The sequence below is a fragment of the Rattus rattus genome, chromosome 11 (genome assembly GCF_011064425.1).
Source record: "Rattus rattus isolate New Zealand chromosome 11, Rrattus_CSIRO_v1, whole genome shotgun sequence".
Taxonomy (NCBI): domain Eukaryota; kingdom Metazoa; phylum Chordata; class Mammalia; order Rodentia; family Muridae; genus Rattus; species Rattus rattus.
The window spans coordinates 89509751-89529402 of record NC_046164.1 but is presented as its reverse complement, the minus strand read 5'-3'; the positions used below and the strand labels follow the sequence as shown (position 1 = coordinate 89529402).

Here is a 19652-nt window from a genome sequence, read left to right as displayed (position 1 = left end):
TTTATTTATTTTTATTTCATTTATATGAGTACACTGGTCTATAGATACACCAGAAGAGGGCATCCAATCCCATGGCTGTGAGCCATCATGATGTTGCTGGGAATTGAACTCAGGACCTCTGGAAGAACAGACAGTGCTCTTAACCACTGAGCCATCTCTCCAGCCCAATTTTCTCATTTCTTAACTCTTTATATGCTAGATGAACTGAGCCTTTTGAATGCAGGAAGGAAAGCACATGTACCTATAACTTTCACTGTATGTGAAGGTTCGAGAATCTGCTTTGCTAGTGGATGTCTTTGTGTATTTTGAAAGGTCGTGATACAGAGTGGGAATTCTTGAAGGACTGGAGGATGGGTCCACCCTGGGGTGTTTGCAGCTCAGTACTGCCCACCCGAATCCTCCTTTCAGAAGGCTGTGCATGGAGTGAGTCGGGATTTTTGATGAAGATGAGTAGTTAATATGAGTAAAGAACACATAGAGAAGAAGATGAGATGTATCTTACGTGGTCTTTTGTCTTTGTTTGTGTAAGTGTATACATTTCCACTTAAAAATATCCTTCAAAAAGAAAAAAGCCCTGGTCTTGATATGCCCTTGTAATCCTATACTCTAGGATGTCAAGGATTTTGGATTGCAGAAGCAAAAATTGTGTGCACCTCTTTGTATAATTTGTTACTAATTTGTGGTATAGTTCACACATTAATATTCTTTCACCTGGCTCTGTACTCAAGCTCCCCTGCCCTCCCTGGGTTTTAGAGGTGATAAGAGATGGTTCTTTCAATGGTGGGAAGGCCACGTCTTAAACAGCTCACTGGTGAAGAGCCTTCAGAAATCAATGTGCCACTAATCAAAACTCAGTTGTCCCACACTGATAACAACTGGCAGGTTGCTTAGCATGCTACTTGGGATCTATAGAAAATCATCATCCATTAGCTTCCCACCATTGTTCTTTCAGAATAATTTCTGTGTCATAACTTCTGTGTCATAGCTTCAAAGTTATATACCTAAAAACCAAAACAAAAAACCCCAAGTACTGTTATCTTTGTCTCTTTGGTAGTTTTTTTATAGTTTGTGTGTGAGTATTTGTGTGTGATTATGTATATGTGTGAGTGCATATATACACGGCAACAGGCCGTGACCTTTGTATGAGGACAGCTCTCTCCTGCCACCTTGTGGGATCAGGAGGTTGAACCCAGGCTGTTGGGCATGTGTGAAAGCCCTTCCACCTGCCGAGCCGCCTTACAGGCTTGCATCTGGTTTTGTACATAGTTTGGAATATTGCCATGGTTTGTAAGTAAAGTTTCATTGAAAGTTCATATCTGTACTTCTTTTCTGTAGCTCCTATTTGTGTGTGTGTGTGTGTGTGTGTGTGTGTGTGTGTGTGTGTGTATTTGCACAGTTGAACAGTTAAAATCGAGGTGGTGTAGGTTACTATAACTCTTAAAATACTCAGTGGTGAGAACTGTCTAACAGAAGCTGTTTGTAGCAGGTTCAGACTGTTGAACTGTACAAGGGAGTTCACAATCTCTTTGTGCAGGATATGGCATTTGAATATGAAACATTTTTTTCTTTTTGAAGAACCATCTGTGAAAGCATTAAAAGCAATCTCTATAGGATTTTTAGGTAAGATTTTAGACAATACCCATAGGGTATTTTCAAAAGAAAAAGGTTTTAAAGGGGGTCTTCTGGATATGGTCATCTGTAGGTCCCGTAACATGCTAACACACCTGCCGGTTGTTATCCGTGTGGAGCAGTTGGTCAGCCTGAGTTTTGTTCAGTGGCACATTGATTTCTGAAGGCTCTTTACCAGTGAGCTGTTTAGGACGTGGCCTTCCCACCATTGTCAAGTCTTTAGTTTTTTACAGGTAGAGTTTCAGTTTGTTGTGGAGACTTATGACATACACACATTTTTCTAATACCTGTTGATATATAATTCCAATAGATGACAAGGATAAGCAGCCGATAAGAACATAGGGTATTAATTCTGTGTGCTATCAGTTTATCACCAGCATTGTTTAATAAGCCATAACTCACTTGTCATCCTCTCAGTTGACCTGTGCAGATCTTGTCTGCTGGTCTCGGGCTCTGAGGAACTGAAAGAATGGGGTGGCCCACAGTCTAATGCCGTGGCACTGTACTTCAGAATAATTTTATATGCAGATGTAACAACAGTGATCCAGAGGAGGTCGTTTGAGTTTAGACAAACACGTAAATAGAAGTCAGTAAGCACATCCTAAATATTAAAAGAGCAGCCCTTTCCTGGAACTTTCTCAGGGCAGACCAGTTTAAACACAGTTGCCTGGCATGTACTGTAGATTATATCCAGGATGACGTGAAAGCAAGGCAGAGGCCAAGTCCAGATTCAGGGTCCACTGACCAGGTTGGGTTCTGTAGCTAGTGCTGACATCCAACAAGAGTAGACCTCTTATAAATTGAATACAAATGTTTGTCAGAATCATAGCCAAGAACAATGCAGGGAACAAAATGTGCTTGAGGTAAGAGGCCTTCTGCCCTTTTTCTTGGAGCCTCTATCACAGTTCCCCAAGGCATTGTTCATCATGGGTCATTTGTTTTGACCATGTTCTGACTGACACCTGTCCTGTTTCGGGTGTTAAATTTCTTATGGAGTTTAACCGAGGGTCTCCAGAAAGCAACTTAAACAGTAGAGCCAAATCCTCAGTAGTGGGGCAGATAAAAGCAAACTCGATTGACATGGCCCCAGATTTAAAAGTTAAGCCTTCACGTAAGTATTGATGAGATGAGCAGCAGGAGAATGTCATCCACATACCTAGTGACCAGTACCTCAGGAAATGTAGTCAGTATCAGACCTAAATGCTTACGCCTTGGTTGTGATTGTTCCTGTTGAGCTTGTTTTATTTTTTTCATGAAGGGGTCATTATCAAGCTATATTGAGTTATTCCTGCTGTGGGGGGAATGAAGAAGAAACAAACAAAAAATAAACAAGAAACTAAACTCTTGCTGCACTGGCTTAGCTGCACCTGGCATTCTCAAGTGATTCAGCAGACACTGAGGACTGAGTTCCCATCAGACAACCCTTGAGCATGCCGCTGCAGGAAGTGATGAGTGGGCAGCCGGGAGCTGTGCTTCCAGACCTCAGGGTCCCTGCCCATAGCGGGCTTCGACTGATAGTGAAGAATTGCCATACAGCCATTGGCTGGGCGGAAAGACGGGGTGAGACCTTTACATTTTGCCCACAAGAGACCAAGAGAGAAGGGAGGAAGAGGAGAATCGCCTTGATGGGGAAGCAGAGGGATTAGACATGAAAGGTTCAGGAAAGAAAGCAGCCAGCCATGTAAGAATTCAGGAAAAGGGCCCTAGGGGCCATTCCCCCACTGGGTCTGGGGTAGCAGAGATGACATGTTGATTTAACAAGTTGACTCAGGAAAGTTGGAGGGGAGAATGTATGCTAGCAGCATGGAGGATTGGAAATGCCCAGCCACTGAGCTAGTCCAGGCATACCAGAATTAGCTGGTATTGTGTATCTCTCAATAACAAATCAACACCAAACCCCCTCAGCCCACCAAGCCAACTGGAAGCTTCCCCTTGAAATTGAGTTTGATGAGAGTAAAGGTTTGGGGGTTTTGTTTGTTTTATTTGCACATTAATTATTACTGGAAAAATGGTATCCCACAAGATTGTCTTTATGTTCTGTAATGAAATTTACAATGTTTTAAAGGAGTTTAGTCTGGTGGGGAAACTTTTCTGAAATGGGGTGTAGAAACATCTGATCTCCACAGGTCCTTGACGATTGTTCATGCAGATGGAGGCCACCGGTCTGAGCATAGATGATGACAAAGGATACCCCAGGGGTACATGCAGAGGCGTGTGGGCAAGAGATGGTAACATGGCCCGTAGCCGTCTGGAGAGCTAGTCTGCCAGCTTGGTGGGGGCGAGGTGTCTGGGTTTCCCTGTGTCAGCACATTGCCATCTAGAGCACACGTCTGCACTGGCCCAGACGGACACAAGAGAGAGCTGTCCTCATGCTGCTGATCCAGATGACAGGCAGGCAGGCAGGGAGATGGACGGTGCCCCCGTTCTTCCATAAGACACCTGCTAATTCTTTCACATTTATTGTTTTGACCTGAAGTTTGGCATAAGCAGCTGCAGGGGAGGCTGGGAAGTATATTTCTACTCTGGATGACAGAGTGCCCAGTAAAACGCTTGAATTAGAAAGGGAAGGAAAGAAGGATCTTGAACATGACAGCTCGTCTCCATACCATACCAGTGCTGTGTTTGCTTAATACTGTGATGGAGAAATACACTGTGTCACTTAGGTTCCTGCTGCTGTGATGAAATGCCATGACCAAAAGCAACTGGGGAAGAAAGGATTTATTTCACTTACACTTCTGTATCACGGTTACCAGATTTCATCCTTGAAAGATGTTGGGGAAGGGACACAGCAGGAACCTGCAGGCAGGAGCTGATGCAGGGACCATGGAACAAGCTGCTTACTGGGTTGTTCCACATGGCTTGCTCAGCTGGCTGGGGTGAACCTAGGGCATTAGCCTGGAGAGTGTGTCGGGGAGGTGAGGTGAGGGGTGTGCCACCTACAATGGACTGGGCCCTTCCCCATCAATCATCAGGTAAATGTCCTGTAGCCTACAGCCAGATCTTACTGAGGGAAGAGGCTTTTGGTGGTGTTTGTGCTTAAAGTGGATTGTAGGGAGGTAAAGAGGTCACTAGCAGTAGCAGCGCGGGTCAGAGGTGATAAGGCCGAGAGAACTCGCTGATAAGCACAGGAATGCTATGCTAGGGTTTGAGGCCAACTTTGCAGGAAGCTCACTCTGAGTGAGCTTTGTAAGAAGAAAGCAGAAAAAGGCGAAAGATAGTGTGGCATTTTAGAGATCAAAGGAGAGTGTGATTTCAGGATTTAGGGGATAGTCATATGTGTCCAGCACAGCAGACAGGAAGTATTTTGGGTTATTAATAAGATTTAGCAGCTGAGATGCCATTGATGTCCTCCATGTTAAGAGCAGGCCATGCTGTGGTTGAGGAGAAAACCTGACTTCAGAAAGGAAGTAGAGGTGCTTGTGGAGACAGATTGGGGGTGGGTGGACGGACGGACATGACACACGTCAGACTGAATAATGGACAAATGGTGTCCTAGAGATGGACTGTGTGGCATGTGGTGGCAGGAAGTCAGTGGCTTTTATTTGTTCTGCCAACTAGGGTTGAGTTGATTTTGGTGGCCATGAGCATTAATGAACTGAAGGTTACGTGCAGATAAGGAGAGTACAGTATTCATCAGATTTTCAACAATGAAAAAAAAACCTTATTTATGTGTAGTGAGTTTTTTTTTTTCCTTCTATAGAAAATAGCCCAGATTCGGGGTGTTACCTTGAAAGGTATGAGATGAAGACACAGTGCATGAAAGTACCTAGCACAGAGCTTGCGCTGTAAACACTGCATAGGGCTTAGAGCGAGAGCAGGCTCCTGGAACACATAGGAAACACCCTGACTTACTGTTTTGCAGAGTTCGTATTCTCTCAGGCAAGCTTGATTTTGTGAAAGGGGGAGGGGGAGGAGGTTCACAGTGCAGTACTCCTCCTCTTGTGAACCATAGCAGGGTGGGCATTTTGGCACTCACTCTAGAAGTGGCACAGCATGCTATCCAGACTGGCTTACACTTTCACCAACTGGACAGTGTGTCCGTGACTGAGTGCTGAATTTGGCTTTTCTTGTAACTAAAAACAAAGTTGTGAACAGAGTTGGCAAGATGTATATCATGGCACACAGCTTTAAAAAGATCTACTTTCCATTTCTGCAGACAAACTAGGTTGTCACCCTGGAAGGCAAATGTTCTTAGAATCACTTCACGTGGTAGATGGCCAGCTACTTTGTTTCAGTCACTTGCAAGAGGAAGCTGGGTGTTAACCCTCCTCACCTACCAGAAAGAAGAGCGGATGGGTGGCCTGGCCTTTTTTTTTTTTTTTTTTTTAAAGATTTATTCATTTATTATATATAAGTACACTGTAGCTGTCTTCAGACACTCCAGAAGAGGGCATCAGATCCCATTACAGATGGTTGTGAGCCACCATGTGGTTGCTGGGAATTGAACTCAGGACCTCTGGAAGAGCAGTCAGGGCTCCTAACTGCTGAGCCATCTCTCCAGCCCATGGCCTGGCCTTTCTTAAACATTTCCTCCACTAACCTCCAGGGTCCTCTTGGGGTTTGCCCCACTTGGTTTGTGTAGCTGTTTAGCAGTAGTGAGATCTTGTTAGAACCATGAATTCTTTTCTTGTCTGTGGGAAAAAGAGGAGCAGAGCGATTGGTGGATGGAAAACGGAAGAGGAGGAGGAGGGTGTGCCTGCTCCAAGTGTGGAGATGCTGTACTGTAGAGAGAAGGCAGAGAGCAGGCACAGAGAAGTGTCCAGGCTGAACATGGAGGGCAGGCCAAATCTGACCATGAGAGGAACTACTGACCAAGAGAGGCGGCCAGGGCCAGGAGGGCAAGAGAAGAAAATGGCTGAGTTATATAGGGACCAGGCTGAAGGCGGGAAGAGGAAGCCCAGCCCCTGGGAAGGAGGGGTTTAGTGCAGGGGCCACATGAGAAGTGCTAGGAGGAGCCACAGGCCCTGTGTGAGACTTTCTGGTTCTGAGACCTAACACTCCAGCCTTTTGTTTATGATGAGGAGCAAAGTAACTTCTTCTCCAACCACCACAGGCTGGGTAGGACTGTTAGGACTGACAGTTCAAAGCTGGCTTCAAGCTGGTTCACACTCACTGCAGACTCCAGTGAGTCACATTTAGGCTGAGTCTGGCAGCTCATGGGGTATTCTCTGTTGTCTCCTAACACGAACCATTGTATCTCTGTGTTTTCTTGATTGGAAGCCTCAATTCTATGAAGTCCTGTATCCTAAATTCTATAGACATTACAAATCTACCTTCAACAAATGTGAAGGAGCCATGACTCTTCCTTTATATGGTTACTGTGGGTGATGTCTGTAGGTCTTACTGAAATTGATACAGATTCTGCTGAGAAATTTACACTTCAGGAATCTAAAAATGTCTCTGGGACTGCATGAGTGCACTGTGACCAGCTGCTAAGCAGCGCCCAGCACTGACAAGGAATCTCTGCTCAGTCCCCAGTGAGTTAGTAAGTTAGGTCCTGCAGTCGGCCCCAGTCCCCAGTGAGTTAGTGAGTTAGATCCCTAAATCCCGCAGTCGGCCTTAGACAAGAGGGTGTTATAAGTCAAGAGCTCCACTGGAGATCTCCAACAGTGGGATAACCTCGAGTACTCTTGCAGTTCCCCTCTGTTCACCACCGTGTGAATTCCTTCTTCCCGTCCGTTCTTAGTTGTCAGACTCTCTGCCTTGTAAACAGACTCCTCAGTGGACCTTTACTCCTTTAAGAGTCAGATTTAGCAAGACAGGGAGGTGTCAATGACTGCTATTTAGAGAGCTATAATTCTGTGACATCTGTGGAGGTAGGTAGGGTGACTCTGTATTAGCTTAGGACACAAGGCTTCACTGGAGTTGTGAGTGCCCGTGTCCCAGTGTTTATATTTTTTAAAAATTAATTTGCCATGTATCCAGGTTCCTTAAGGCTTTGTCATCTTTGGTTTGATTGCCCTCCCTTCCCCCCCCATCCTACCTCCTTGAGCCTTTGCACCCCTGGTCTCTTCCTCCACAAATTCTGCTGCCCTCTCCCACAGTCTCTCATTTCTCTAGTGTTCCCAGACTCACTTGGAAGGAATTTGTCTGACTTCGTTTATTTGTTTTGCTTTTTGACTTTGAGACTGGGTTTTCTTATGTAGCCTAGACCTGTAGCCTTGCAGTCCTCCTGCCTGCTAAACGCTGGGATTACAGCAATGCATCACCGTACCCAGTATAGTTCGTTGAAGTTTAATTACTATAAACTATGTAGAAAATTGTTATCTCTAAATATTTTGCTTCACAAACTTTATGTTGTGTGGATTAGAGATATTTATTGGGAACATCTCTGATTTTGAAAGTTTCTTTTTCTCCTGGGAAAATTGTAAGTCGATGAGATTGTTTTGGCTTTTAATTCATCATTATAGAAAATAAAAAAAATTCTTTAGTGTACTATCTTGAAAAAAATAGCTAAAGATTAAATGTGGATCCCAAAGTTCTTTACTTGAATGTTGGTGTACCAAAGTATTCCTTAGCATATAAAATTCTGTTATCCTCTTGGTTTTATTATTTCAATTGCATTTCAGTGGCTATCAGCTAAAAGTATAAATTATAAATTTTTAAAAATACCTAACTTATTTATACATTGAATTTTTGCTTCATTGTTAAGCTTCCAAGTCTAACATAAATATTTGAAAACATTATACATAAAATTGTTGATTGTAATGTTTTTCCTTTTGAACATTTATATTTCGTCTGTGATCAGGTGTGTGTGTATACATTGATGCCCGTTGAGGCCAGAAGAGAGAGAGTATTGGAAACCCTGGAAACTGAGTTACAGGCAGTTGTGAGCCACTTGGTTTGGGTGCTGAAAACCAAACACATCCTTTGGGAGAGCAGGACATACCCTTCTGACCACGTGCTGAGCCAGCCATCTTTCCAGCTCCGTTACACAGAACTTTTCACTGTTCCTCACATCTTGTTATTTACGTCTTTTTACATTAAGTATTGAAGAATCCAGTATTTGTACTGAGGTGTGACTATTTTGGACTGTGATTCTATTGTATCTAGAAGTTTAGGGAAGATGAGGTGCTGTGGGTGTGAAGTGCAGTGAGAGAGAAGTCACAGGATGCTTGTCCTGAGGGAGAGAGCAGTGCTCGGTGACCCACACGTGGGGGACTCACTGTTCAGTTGTGAATCTGTAGTCTGTGGATTATAGATTATGTATATATATACATACAGATACACGTAATGCTTCACAGCTAAAATTTTAAGGTGGAATTGGAGAACAAGCCTATCTCACTGTGTATGGAAAAATTGCTTTTATATATTCCATGTTTAAAAACCGTATCTGTAGCACTAGTTAAGTAAGACAGTTTCTGAGGTATCAGTCTCACCTAACATGAATGTGACAACTGGATTTTCAGCTAAGTTCTTGGTGTGAGAAGTGAAAGTAACTGCAAGGAAGTTACTCGTTTTTACAAAATAGCTGGACAAAGATTAGTTTTTTAAAGTAAATAAATGTGTGTAGACATGGCCTCACGTCATAATGGAAGCCACTGTAGCCCAGCATTCTCAGTCCCCAGGTGACTACACAGCTGGCTGGGAAAGGAGTGTAAAACACCCACTTACATAAGGGACAGAAAGGTCCGTGTTTGTCGTCTTGTCTCTTTTTAGTGGTTTGACACTAAAATCAAGACCTTTTCTTCTTTGTTGTTGTTGGGGTGGGGTAGGTGTGGGTGTCTAGCCTTGCTTTGTTTCGTGAATGGGAGTAGCTGCCAAGCCCACGCAGCACTGGAGGAAAACTGAGAGTCCCAGCACTGAGAAGGAGGTCGGAGTGAGTGACCGTGGTCCTCAGTGGGACGCTGTGGAGAGGAGCACTTTACATTCCTTAGTGTTTGAGGGAGAGCAGTCATCTACAGCTGGCAGTTAAGAAGAGCTAAGGCACAGACAGATGTTTCGTAGGAAGATCTGTGAACAAGGATTACGTAATGCGTTTGTCTGTCAGATGCAGAGGTGTTGGCCTACAAGGCCTAGGTCACAAGAGGGAGCTCATCGGGCCCTTCCCTTCCCAGTCAGAAATGACGCACCCACTCACACACACACTAACAGGTAACACGGCCAGTATCAGCTGGTGCTCAGAGTAACCACTGGCTGCCTTAAGCCTTTTAGTCTTAAGCTGAAAAGGAACGACAGAGGCCATTCGAGGGCTTATTCTATTAAAGCGAAATAGCAAGCATGTCACAAATGTGACCTTTTTTTAAAGCTTTCATTCTGCCATAAGATGTAAGATTTTTTACTCTGCTTTGAACAACAACAGAAATAGGGGTCTTTCCTGTTAATGCCACTCTTTCTGTGCTTAAAGGACAAATTCAAGACTAGGGCACTCTGTTCACAGACCTGGGCTGCTAGAGAGGAGGTGGCATTGGCCTCCCCAGCTCCAGCTCCTCCTCTCCACACTCCTTCCTTCTCGGGGCATTTCTTAGAATGAAGATGTTTAATTTTTCAGAACAAGTTCTTATAAAATGACACCCTACAGTTAGATTTTTGAGGAAGGAACTGTGCTTGTACAGACCTAGAATTGTGACTGAGGGCCTGTGTCTCTCCTTTGAAGGGTCATCTTACAACTAAGTGGTGGTGTATGACAAAAGCTAGTGTATGTTGCTTCTTGCCTCCTGTGTTAGGAGACATAATGTAGAATTAATATATATTATTCTCTAGAATTGAAGTAGAGTGTAATGCACCTGAGATACATAGACTTGGTAAAGTTTGTGTATCTGATTTGATATTTTGATTAAAACAGGAAGATTCAGGTATTCACACTAGTCAGGTCGATGTCTGTGCACTGGGGTTCCACTGTAGTCCAATATGCCATTGAGCTACTTCTCTGTGCAAGGGACATTGCCCATGTGGACTTGTTGGAACGTCACATGTGAGAGACCAAAACGTTTTAAGGAATCATGGAAGTAACTTTGGGATTGATTTGCTCTAACTTATAAAGGTATTCAGTTGACATCTCTATTTTATATTTTCTTTCAGATTCAACCCTATGAAAAGATAAAGGCCAGAGGCTTGCCTGATAACATATCTTCTGTGTTGAACAAACTGGTGGTAGTGAAACTCAATGGTGGTTTGGGAACCAGCATGGGCTGCAAAGGCCCTAAAAGTCTGATTGGTGTAAGAAATGAGAATACCTTTTTGGATCTAACTGTTCAGCAAATTGAAGTGAGTAGCATTTAACCTTTCACATACGATACTAAAGTAGGTTTTAGTTTTTGCATCATAAAGTGCTAGTTGACAGGACTGCAGTTTTGTTTCTTCGTAGGTGTGTGGGGTTGGGAAATGGTAAGGGCATCTTAGGATGTAAACACTTGATTTTACATAGCATTCGCGGTTGCCGAAAGCTCTGGGTCTGTTCAGAGTCTCCCTTGGCCTGCCCTCTGTATCTGCTTTTCTCCTACTGGCAGCCTTCAGGACACTGGAGTTTCTGACTTCCGTCCTTTGGGAAGCTGCGGAGGATGTCTCAGCCCCCTCTGGTGGATGTAATGGATGCTAAGAACTATTCTTGGCTTCCTTCTTAGACAGAGTTATGAATTGTAGACCTCATGGGACAGAGTCCCTGTCTTTCCATCGCTTCTTCCTTCCCAGTGTCACTGGTGCTGGCAGCTCCAGTCACCACACTAGAAGCAGTGGCAGCTAATGTGTCTCCAGCATTTGCTGTGTACCAGGTATTCTGAGGGCCTTCCCAAATGAGGTTGGGCTCTAAGCGTCAGGCTTTTAGCTAGTTAATAAAGTAGAACTAAAATTTAAACCTAAGAGTTGGGTTTCTCAGAATCTTCCCTTACTCTTCAGCCTCAGCTCTTGTGAGAGACTAGGAGTTTGAGGAGTTTGAAGTTCATCCGGAGACCAGAGAACTATGACTTTGTAACTTTATATTCCATCTCCATAGAGCTTGAAGACAGAGCAAGTGCCTGGCCAGCACTTGTCTACCTGCAGGCGCAGAGTACTGTTGACCGCACACACAGCTCCAGCAGGGGTTGCCCCAGGCAACCGAATCCCAGCCTCAGCTGAGTTAGCCATGAAATGGAGACATAGCTTTCATTCACAGGGTCATGGTTTATTGAACGAGTACATTTGAATCGCCTAGCTACACATCCAGCTCATACTTACTTATTATATATGTGTATATGTGTATATATAAGTCCAGATAGACACTTTGTGACTAACCATTAAAGAGATGGTTTTATATATTTGAAGTCAGACAATGTGAGTCTTGGTCAGCTGACTGTCATTCTCCTCTTCAGCATCTGAACAAAACCTATAATACAGATGTCCCGCTCGTATTAATGAATTCTTTTAACACGGATGAGGATACAAAAAAAATACTCCAGAAGTACAATCATTGTCGTGTGAAAATCTACACCTTCAATCAAAGCAGGTACCAAAATTAAAAATAATTAGCTGGTGGGATTGTGACTCCTCGGAGTTCTCTTTATGGGTGCCTCACGGTGCCTCTGCAGCCACAGGTTACGCATGTCTCACAGGAACTGATGTCTTTTTTTTTTTTTTTTTTTATTAACTTGAGTATTTCTTATGTACATTTCGAGTGTTATTCCCTTTCCGGTTTCCGGGCAAACATCCCCCTCCCCCCCCTTCCTTATGGGTGTTCCCTCCCCCCACCTCCCCCATTGCCGCCCTCCCCCGACAGTCTAGTTCACTGGGGGTTCAGTCTTAGCAGGACCCAGGGCTTCCCCTTCCACTGGTGCTCTTACTAGGATATTCATTGCTACCTATGAGGTCAGAGTCCAGGGTCAGTCCATGTATAGTCTTTAGGTAGTGGCTTAGTCCCTGGAAGCTCTGGTTGCTTGGCATTGTTGTACATATGGGGTCTCAAGCCCCTTCAAGCTCTTCCAGTTCATTCTCTGATTCCTTCAACGGGGTCCCGTTCTCAGTTCAGTGGTTTGCTGCTGGCATTCGCCTCTGTATTTGCTGTATTCTGGCTGTGTCTCTCAGGATCGATCTACATCCGGCTCCTGTCGGTCTGCACTTCTTTCCTTCATCCATCTTGTCTAATTGGGTGGCTCTATATGTATGGGCCACATGTGGGGCAGGCTCTGAATGGGTGTTCCTTCAGTCTCTGTTTTAATCTTTGCCTCTCTCTTCCCTGCCAAGGGTATTCTTGTTCCCCTTTTAAAGAAGGAGTGAAGCCTTCACATTTTGATCATCCGTCTTGAGTTTCATTTGTTCTAGGCAACTAGGGTAATTCAAGCATTTGGGCTAATAGCCACTTATCAGTGAGTGCATACCATGTATGTCTTTCTGTGATTGGGTTAGCTAGGAACTGATGTCTTTAAAGCTAAGTATAGGTCAATAAATATGTGACGGCCATATACTTTGGTTCTATAATTTCTACTTCCTCAGAGAACCTGCTTGAAATCTTATTCTACGTCCCGAACATTTCAGGGCAGTTTATAAAGCCTTTGCATGCTAAGATCTCTCCAGTTGCGGGGAATGACCGCCTGTAAACCACAGCACTGAACACCTCTATAGGAGGGTTCACCCCATATAGACTCCACCCTGCGGGAATTAAGTTTTAGAGAAAAACAGCTTCTCTGAGGACGGGGAGGTGGGGGGAGTATGGGGGGAGGGGCAGTACAGGGAGGGGAGGGCGGGTAGAGTGAATAGAAAGAACTTCAGATGACTTGGGGCAGGCTTTCTATTTAGGGGTAGACAGCAGCCTACAGAAACACTTTGGAAATAGTGTATCTAAGTCGATCATTAGTTTGTTGGAATTTTAAAGTCTGCCCCCCCCATCATGTTTGTTGCCTGCCTCCTTAGAAGGCTGTCTGTCATGTGTGTGCTCTTTCCTGCTTTCCTTTCCTGTCTGTCAGCTCTTGCCCATGTGCAGACCCTTGCATGCACAGTAGAGGGAAGCGTCCTGAATGCATCTGTCTAAGAATGGGCAAATCTCCTCAGGTAGATTCTCAGGCACGAGAACTGTCCTACACCAGATAAGTTTAAAAACATGGACTTCCTGAGTCCTTCTTCTTGGAGAGTTATAAAAAGCAATCTTAAAAATACAAAGTGTATTGTCTTCTGCATGGCCATAGAAAACTCTCGAATAACTATCTAGAAGACAGATTTTTTTTTAATGATAACAATCTCTGAAATAGAGGGATGTCTTATTTACTATTTTAAAAATACTTTTTGTTTTAGTTATGTGTATCTGTGTGTATCTGTGTATAGGCATGTGCACATTAGTGTCAAATGCCCCGAAACTGGGTTTGCAGGAGCTTGTGAACCATTTGATCTGGGTATTGGACACTGAACAGTACATGCTCCTAACCACTGACCACCTCTCCAGCCTTATTTGATTTTAGTGTATTGCTTTACTTGAAGGGTTAGGGTGTGTACAGAACCAGTGTACTAGCTTTCTTGTTTTGCTTTTGAAGGTACCCGAGGATTAATAAGGAATCTCTACTTCCTATAGCAAAGGACGTATCTTATTCAGGGGAAAATACTGAAGCTTGGTACCCTCCAGGACATGGGGACATCTATGCCAGTTTCTACAACTCTGGTTTGCTCGACACCTTCATAGAAGAAGGCAAGGAGTATATTTTTGTGTCTAACATAGACAACCTGGGTGCCACAGTGGATCTTTATATTCTTAATCATCTAATGAACCCACCCAATGGGAAACGCTGTGAATTTGTCATGGAAGTCACAAATAAAACACGGGCAGATGTAAAGGTAAATACTGAAGATTCAGTTTGGGGATAAACTACATAGCTACAATCCCTTTTCTAGTTTCTAAGTTTCTGTTTTATGTAACAACACATCATTTACCTAACATTTTAAGAGAGTATGATGTCATTCTGTGGGTTAATTTTAAAAAACAGTGTGTATCATAAACTCAGAATTAATAGTAGTATAAATCTATGTCAGTAATGTAAATTGGAAGCAGTTTTCTTGTGTTTTTATGGAGCAAATCTGAACTATGTGGAAACACAACAAATGCGTTGACAGCAGTAGAATCCTTATGTTGACATAAGGTTGACATACTTTACTGTGCTGTCCCTTGATGGGAATCTAGCTCTGCAGAACATGTGAGGTGTTGTGTGTGTGCTTCGACACCTCAGGCACGACCTTGGCAGTTGTGCAGAAACAATGCAGTTGTTTTAGTGCAACTGTAGAGTGAACTTGGCACATTTGGTGGGGATATTTGGCCTTGATTAAATGGCACATGGGAGTTTACTGTTTACTCTGTAGCTGATGCAGACTAGCTCCTCCCACACTGCTGTGCTCTCGTGGCTGTAGAAACTTTTCCGGCCTCAGTCTGCTTCCCACTCTCCTCGTCGTCTCCCTTCCCTCACCCTGACCTCATCTGGGTAGGACTAAGTTGTTTGTGATGGCGTGGTTTATAGCAGACCTTAGGAAGAGAAGGAAAACTCAGACATACTCCCAGGGCTTTAATTGTAGGCAGAGCTGTGAGTTTATGATAAAGTAACCATCTGAATCATGAGTCTGTCACTTTGTATATTAGATTATACAGTTGATGTCTTCTATGAAAGTCTACTGTAAGTATAATCAGTGTGGCATGTGGCTGATTGCAAAGTGACTTTCTGCTGTTCTAGGGTGGGACACTCACTCAGTACGAAGGCAAACTGAGGCTGGTGGAGATTGCTCAGGTGCCCAAAGCACACGTTGATGAGTTCAAGTCTGTGTCAAAATTTAAAATATTTAACACAAACAACCTATGGATCTCCCTGGCCGCCGTTAAAAGACTGCAGGAACAGAATGCTATTGACATGGAAATCATTGTGAACCCAAAGGTAGGTGAAGGTCACAGTCCAGTGGTCACAGTCCAGTGGGCAGACCTGTCCTGCCTGCGCCTGGGGCTTGGCTGTCACCCCCTTACCTCGTCAGGCCCGCCAAGTTCTGACTCTTGTTCTCCAGTCTGCATTCATCTCAGTGATGTGCTGCTGATCTGACCCTCAGTGGAAAGGGACCGCCTTGGGTTTAGTTACTGCTTTTATATGAAAATGCCATTTATCTATAGGCATCTTGCATACATTTTTTCCAACCCCTGGCTCTTTAGTGAAAAATAGACATGTTGCTACTCAAGAAAACTTAAACAGAAACAACAGCATATGTGAAGCAATATCCTTAGTGCTTGATCATCTCAGTCCTTAGGATTCTCTCAGACCAGTTCCCAAGTGCTGGCACCACACGTAGAACAAAGCTCTGAGTTAATAGGCGCTTACAGCCTGTGCTTGCTGGGTACACATCCATAATGCCAGCCTGCGCTTGCTAGGTACACATCCATAATGCCAGCCTGCGCTTGCTGGGGTGCACATCCATAATGCCAGCCTGCGCTTGCTAGGTACACATCCATAATGCCAGCCTGCGCTTGCTGGGTACACATCCATAATGCCAGCCTGCGCTTGCTGGGTACACATCCATAATGCCAGCCTGCGCTTGCTAGGTACACATCCATAATGCCAGCCCGCGCTTGCTGGGTACACATCCATAATGCCAGCTGCGCTTGGGTACACATCCATAATGCCAGCCTGCGCTTGCTGGGTACACATCCATAATGCCAGCCTGCGCTTGCTGGGTACACATCCATAATGCCAGCCTGCGCTTGCTAGGTACCCATCCATAATGACAGCCTGCGCTTCCTGGGTACCCATCCATAATGCCAGCCCGCGCTTGCTGGGGTGCACATCCATAATGCCAGCCGCGCCATAGGTACACATCCATAATGCCAGCCCGCGCTTTGCTGGGTACACATCCATAATGCCAGCCTGTGCTTGCTAGGTACACATCCATAATGCCAGCCCGCGCTTGCTGGGTACACATCCATAATGCCAGCCCGCGCTTGCTGGGGTGCACATCCATAATGCCAGCCTGCGCTTGCTGGGTGCACATCCATAATGCCAGCCTGCGCTTGCTGGGTGCACATCCATAATGCCAGCCTACGCTTGCCGGGTACACATCCATAATGCCAGCTTGTGCTTGCTGGGTACACATCCATAATGCCAGCAGTTGGGAAGTGGGGGTAAGGAGGTCGGTCGTTCAAGCTTGTCCTCAGTGCATAGTGAGTTTGAGGCAAGTAAGTTTTGAGATTGCATCTCAAGACCCAAACCCTGTTTTCCCATTCTTCCCAGACTTCCTTCCTTCTTTCTTACAGACATTGGATGGAGGCCTGAATGTTATTCAGTTAGAAACTGCAGTTGGAGCGGCAATTAAAAGTTTCGAGAATTCTTTGGGTATTAATGTTCCAAGGAGTCGTTTTCTGCCTGTGAAAACCACATCAGATCTCTTACTTGTGATGTCAAACCTCTACAGCCTTAACGCAGGATCTTTGACCATGAGTGAAAAGCGTGAATTTCCTACGGTACCTTTGGTTAAATTAGGCAGTTCTTTTACCAAGGTAGGTAATTGGAAATATACTCAGAGAATTATTTGCCACTACTGACTTTGTATCCCTCTATCTGTGGTGTGGGTTAGAGGAGCTAACTGTGGTCTCTGTAGTTAGTTGGTCTGGAGAGTAGAAGACATTGCTTACTTTGTCATCTTGTCTCTTCTGAGACTGCGTTCATTAGTCGGAAGAGGTTAATTCTGCTTTAATATTTATGGTGCTTCTCCCATCTGCAGCAAACTGAAATCCCTAGCTTCGTAAAGTGAACATTCTAGAGGGGAAAGCTAGGAAGCCAGTGCATCAAACACACAGTATGTAAGGAGTAAAGGCTACAGAGAGCCAAAGGAGGGACGTGTGTAGGATGGTGTCACAGATCCTGGCTGTGCAGTGCCATTTGGTCTGGAGTGCAGGCGAAGAACTGAGTAGAGAACTTGATTATGTGGGTCCTGAAGGAGGAAAGAGAAGTCTGACAGACGCTGCTGCTGCTGCTGTAGGCTCAATGAGAATTCCCCGGGAGACAGACTTACTAATGCATGGGAATCTAACTGGAGTGGCCTTAAGGGGCTAGGAGAACTAGAGTTGGGGATGAACTTAAGAGTTGAAACTGAAAAAAGTAACACAGAAATTATGTCATGTCCAAAAGATATAAATTTTGAGGGGTTCTGTTTCAGAATAGAATTTATTTATATATTGATGGGAATTAGTGTAATCAGGGGAAAATATTTGAAGGAGACTCCTGGAACAAATTCTTGACTAGCTGTGAAAAGATCTAATAGTGAAGAGACCAGCTTCATGTCTGCCCGGAGTCCAGCTCAGCACTAGGGACAAGGGATAGAGTAGTCAAGGGGGCAGAATGCCATGGCGGGGGACTAAGCCAGTAGAGGTTTGTTTTCTTAGCAAAGTAGAAAACAGGAAGAAAGACGCCTGCAGTGTTCACTTGGTGCCTTTTGCTCTCTCTCGCCCTAAGCCCTGCTGCGTCTGTGGCTCCTGCCCGTCCTGTAAGGCCAGCTCCAGTTTAAGATTCTCAGCCTTGATGGGCTCTTCTCTTTCTCTGAATGCTGTGTAAACCACTCATCCGGCTTCAAATGAGGGCTGCTCCTTCGTTTTCTCATCCTAAAGCAAACATCTGTTCACCTGCACTCTAGGATGCCTGATGTATTGTTTAGGAACATCTACCATTCTCTCCTTCACAGGTGTTTGAATGTGAGTGCACATAAACAGAAGGACTTGGCCAGAAAGTGTTTTATGTTTTATAGTTAAGATAGCTTTTAAATACAAACCGTTTTTTTTTTTTTTTTTGTACATGCATAGTCTTACCCACCAGCCATCTCCCTCCCAACCTCATCTCTTATTTTTGTAAAGATTTGTTTGTTTATGGGTGTGCATGTGTGTGACTTGTGTGAATGTATGTGCACCACATGCGTGCAGGTGCCTCCTCTTGAGGGCACCATGTCCTCTGGAAATGGAGTTGCGGAAGGTGGAGAGTTGCCTGACAAACTCTGGGCAGTGAGGCAGGAACTCTGCAAGAGCTCTGCTCTCTTAACTGCTGAGCCATCTCTCCAGTCTTTAAAAACAAAAAAGTCTGTAGCTCCAAGTCCAGTTAAAGCTAACCGTGTATGAATGGGGTTACCCACGGGCCATGGTCATACCCAAAAGTGGCCTGCCCTCAGTGGCTGGGAGCGGTCAGCAGCTCCTCAGTGGCAGGACGACTCTCAGAGCCCCTTAGTCCGTGCTGAAACTGGGACTGGCCGGATCTTCTGCAGTAGGCCAGCTGCTGTGGGGAGTCCATCCCCGAGAGATGTCGTTATGAATGTCTTTACAGTTTTATATATGCATTGTGTCTTGATTGTGTCCATCCCACTTTCCAACTCCCCCTGGAGCCCCACACACAGCAACCTTTCCTGTCACACTCTTTTTCTACCTGTTGAGTGTTGGCTTGTGCCCGGCTGTGGTGAGTTTAGGAATGCCGGGGTCATGCCCTGCCGGAGGACAGCATCTCAGCACCGAACCCTTCCTCCAGCTCTTGTGGTCTTCGCACACATTCTTCTGTGATGCTCCTGGAGCCTGGAGACTGGGGACTGATGTGGTTGTTCTAAGAACAGTCTCTTGTTCTTAGCACGTGACCAGTTAGGTGTCTCCGCGCTAACTGCTCACCGCTGAGAAGGTGAGGCAGCACTGTCTGTGTGTAAGCATAGATAGTGGACGGCATAGTGGTGACATTCTTCTAGCCGTACAGCAGCTGTAGGTTCCTTCCCAGGGCCTATGGCCTCCCAGGCCATGGGCTGTTGACCAGGTTTACGGTGTGCGGCATGAACTCCTTTCCGTGGAACAGGCCTCACTTCCCATCAGAAAACAGTTGTTACCTCCAGAGCTGCGGTGCCACTGAAGTACCAGTGGGCACCTCCTTTAGGCCTGCACTGCGGCACACGGACTGTGGCACTGGGCAAGACCATTGGGAGCTTTTCCTCCCCGTGGTCTACATAGCAGCTCGTGGCTTTGTCTGTGAAAGCTGCCAGCAGAGAGGGAGTCTGCAGGTCAGTCCCGCCTGTCTGTCCGTTTTACCACCACAGTGCGTTGTCCTCCGCAGTGGGGTCGCACCATTCAGTTCTGGTGGGCA

General features: G+C 45.0%; 1 protein-coding gene across 2 annotated transcripts in view; it reads left to right on the top strand.

Moving 5' to 3' along the window:
* Positions 1 to 19652, top strand: part of Ugp2 (UDP-glucose pyrophosphorylase 2) — a 43738-nt gene that overhangs the window by 19589 nt on the left and 4497 nt on the right. For both annotated transcript variants that reach the window (XM_032916501.1, XM_032916500.1), the window contains exons 4-8: positions 10651 to 10836; positions 11916 to 12049; positions 14064 to 14361; positions 15246 to 15443; positions 16805 to 17047. In XM_032916501.1, coding sequence (XP_032772392.1) covers positions 10651 to 10836; positions 11916 to 12049; positions 14064 to 14361; positions 15246 to 15443; positions 16805 to 17047 — 1059 coding nt within the window. The remainder of the gene's footprint in view (positions 1 to 10650; positions 10837 to 11915; positions 12050 to 14063; positions 14362 to 15245; positions 15444 to 16804; positions 17048 to 19652) is intronic.